The following is a 3,771-nucleotide window of genomic DNA, read 5'->3' as shown; positions in this document are numbered from 1 at the left end:
TGTGTATACACACACACACACACACACACACAAACTCCAACTAAACCTCAAGTATCAATTCAGTAGATAAGGCCGATAAATAAGTCTCTCCGCGCTGACATTTTGACAGGTGATCAGCAGCTACGAAACCCGGATGCCTTTCTTGTCAGTACTTCAGCGCTGTCTTTACCGCAGAAGCCAACATTGTCATCACATCATATGTCACATGAAAGTGTAAAGACCTGACCGTCAGTTCACTCTGCAGAAGAAGGAATCATAAATATATATTTTGTACAAACCTTAACTGACCCCGGTGAGGAAATATAAATGAGTAAGATATACGTTTGAAATACGATGCTAGGTTGTTGTTGGGCATCAAACATGATACTTCGATTTGATCGGGGAACCTGACACTTTGTATTTGGTATACTTGAGTGAATAAGAGGCTGTGTATGTATGTATGTATGTATGTATGTATGTATGTATGTATGCATGCATGCATGTGTGTATATACGTGTGTGTGTGTGTGTGTGTGCGTGCGTGTGTTGGATTTAAGGATGTGAGGAGTGAGGTGAAGTACGATACCTTCTGCGTAATAACTCTATCTCCACCCTTTCTTTGATTTCACACACTGACAACACAACTCACTGACACAATACAGCACACACACACACACACACACACACACACACACACACACACACACACACACACACACACACACACACACACACACACACACACACACACACACACACAGACACACACACAGACACGCACATACACACACGCACGCACGTACACGCACGCACGTACACGTACGCACGTACACGCACACACACTCGTGTGTGTTTATATGTACGCCTGTGTGTATGTATGGGATTGCATGTACGTATATGGAATTTAAACAAAAATTAACTGAGAGAAATAAGTCTGAGTGACCAGTTGCTTGTATTTTAACATCAGACAAATACAGGTATATCAAATACCATACAACATAACTTCTTGATTTATTAAAATTATCTCTGTCTTTTGAAGATATGTTATAATTACTAAAAAAGCAATTAAGACCCGCTGCACTTGGGAAAGGGAGATAATATCAAAAATCAAGAAGTCTCTAAAGTTGATATGCCACAAGAAAAAGGACAGTCTTATGGTTTGGAGACGAGGGGAGAGTCATGGACACGTGTTTCTGACTCGACAGTCATCACGAGCACAACCGTTGGTTAACCTTGTTTCCGTCGTGCTAGCGACGGCTTTTGAACCAGAAATACATGTCCTTGACTCCCCTTTTATCTCCAGAGAATAAGACTGTCCTTTTCCTTAACGGCATGTCATATACGACGAGCTTCTTTCAGTTTCCATCAAATAAATTCACTCACAAGGCTTTGGTAGGCCAAGGACTATAACTGAAAACTTGTCCAAGGTGCTTCGCAGTAGCCAACACCACATGGTTCGGAAGCAAACTTCCTAACCACTCAGCCACGCCTGTACCTCATAAATATTTATTTATTATTCTAGTGGAAGAATAAGAATATTCTAAAATATACTTACCCACAATGCCACTGACGCCTGGCAAATAACCACAAAAACAGTTCATGATTTTCAATAGAGATTTCATGGAACTTGCTTTGACATCCATGTCTGAAAGTAAATACGCGGCTGGAACAAAACAAGAAGAAAGTATGTTATAAGCATTATTTAAAAATAATCGTTTCGTATTTAGGTACAAAGCCAGAAGTTTTCGAGGGACTGGGTTAGTCGATTACATTGACCCAGTGTTTGATTATTTGACTAGTGGTGCATTTTATGGACTCCCTGAAGAATGAAAGATTAAGTCGATTTGAGCGGGATTTCATCGAAGAATGTAAAAGAACCAGATAAACATATACATATATGTAACATATGGCATAAATAAAAACAGGGCAAATTTTAACCATTTCTCCGCAAACTAAAACAAAAATGACGAACAACCTTAATCGATTTTCGAACCTTATAAGACCAGGGTGCGTTGCGTTTCGTTACTTGATAAGTGAAAAAATGTGTAGTAAATACACAAACGAAAAACGGACGCAGAATGGTAAGTTAAAAGACAAATAATAAATGCACAGACGAACGGGAAAACGTATATTAAGTGCATAAACGGACGGGAATCAGACACAGAGGGTCCCTAAATTCCTCATCAGTTATCAATCAGAAGGTATTACACAGCTTCACGCCATTATATAAAATTAATACAAGCAGCTAAGCGCAACGTGGTACCGTAAAAGAAATATATGCTGACAGGGGAGCCAACCGCTCCATGCCGACTCGAAAATCCTCAGACTAGACGTCTAGTTGTGTTTATTCCGTAGATCTCTTCAGTGAGGACAGCTCGAACGGCAAATGTTCGGCTAATTCCGCCTGTCAGCATTTTCGTATTTAACATAAAAAGTTATGGATGATTTGGCGGAATGCTAATGCGTATATGAAAAACTTTAAGGATGGCAAAGGACAAAATATTGTGTGTGTGTGTGTGCTTGCGTGCGTGCGTGTATGTTTGTATGCATGTGTTGATGTGTTGGTGTGAGTGTTTTGCGTGTAAACAGTTTCAATAAAAAGAAAGAAGGCAAAACAAGAAAAAGTAGCTTTTACCAAAACTGGACCCTTCATCCCTTGTGGTACCCGTGAAGAACTGATGGGCATTAAGCGGGTAGGTTTGCAGCATCGTTGCAGGGTGATCGGGTAAGAAATAACCATCAATCACTGGAGTAAACGACGGAGAAATATTGGACAGCCACTGGAAATAATAAAAGAAATGAGAAAGCGGATGGTGATAATATGCCACAGCAGCATGGTGAAGTTGTGATGATGATGATGACGATGATGATGACGACGACGACGATGATGATGATGATGACGATGACGATGACGATGATGACGACGATGGTAATAATAATAATAATAATAATAATAATAATAATAATAATAATATATATGAAATATATGGTACCCTAGGCATAACACCTACATGAACTTCTAACTTGTTGTCTCTTGAGGTCTCTGGGTGAGACTTGGATCCAACTTGTACAAAAGCAAAGCAAAAGTCAAACATAAAATAATAATAATAATAATAATAATAATAATAATAATAATAATAATAATAATAATAATAATAATAATAATAATAATAATAGATGCAGTACCAGGCAGTGGCTCTCATAGCTTCTGATCTTAACTGATTGGAAGTTTCATCATGTACATTGTTTGGTCTTGGTATAAAAGATGGGCTACAGCAAATATTCTGCTTAATACCATAGATTTGCTTGTCAGTTGTTTGACCTTAACCAGTTGAGCATGTCCCTTGGTGGCTGACGATATGTGCATCTCTGATCATGAGCAGAAGTAGTGGAGGAGTATCATAGCCCTGTGTTGAGAGGAATTCTTTGGGGTTTGAATAATTCACCTTTGGAAACACGGGTATTTCATTCATTATCCTTAAACAAACCTTATTTGAGGACCTTTTGAGTGGGATGGGTTACTCAACCTGAAGAAAATTCAAACTGGGCCCCACCTGCAAGGTCATGTGCTGTTTATCTTGATATGGAATCACCATGTCGCACACATATGGTTGTTATGTATGTGCCTGGTGTACCCTTATCAGACGGGTAGACATGATGGGTATACTGGGCTTCATATATTTGTATCCCAGTGTCACTTTGATGGCATGCACTGCTCTCTCACTCACTACTACTACTACTACTACTACTACTACTACTACTACTACTACTACTACTACTACTACTACTACTA

General features: G+C 39.1%; 1 protein-coding gene across 1 annotated transcript in view; it reads right to left on the bottom strand.

The window, feature by feature from the left end:
- Window positions 1-3,771, bottom strand: part of LOC106874952 (cholinesterase) — a 20,412-nt gene that overhangs the window by 12,324 nt on the left and 4,317 nt on the right. The window contains exons 2-3 of the mRNA XM_014922878.2: window positions 2,614-2,758; window positions 1,534-1,641 (exon numbers count right to left, since the gene is read on the bottom strand). Of these exons, the coding sequence (XP_014778364.2) occupies window positions 1,534-1,641; window positions 2,614-2,758 (253 nt within the window). The remainder of the gene's footprint in view (window positions 1-1,533; window positions 1,642-2,613; window positions 2,759-3,771) is intronic.

This window comes from Octopus bimaculoides, chromosome 8 (genome assembly GCF_001194135.2).
Source record: "Octopus bimaculoides isolate UCB-OBI-ISO-001 chromosome 8, ASM119413v2, whole genome shotgun sequence".
Taxonomy (NCBI): domain Eukaryota; kingdom Metazoa; phylum Mollusca; class Cephalopoda; order Octopoda; family Octopodidae; genus Octopus; species Octopus bimaculoides.
Note: the sequence above shows the minus strand (reverse complement) of the source record. Positions and strands in the feature narration are given on the sequence as shown.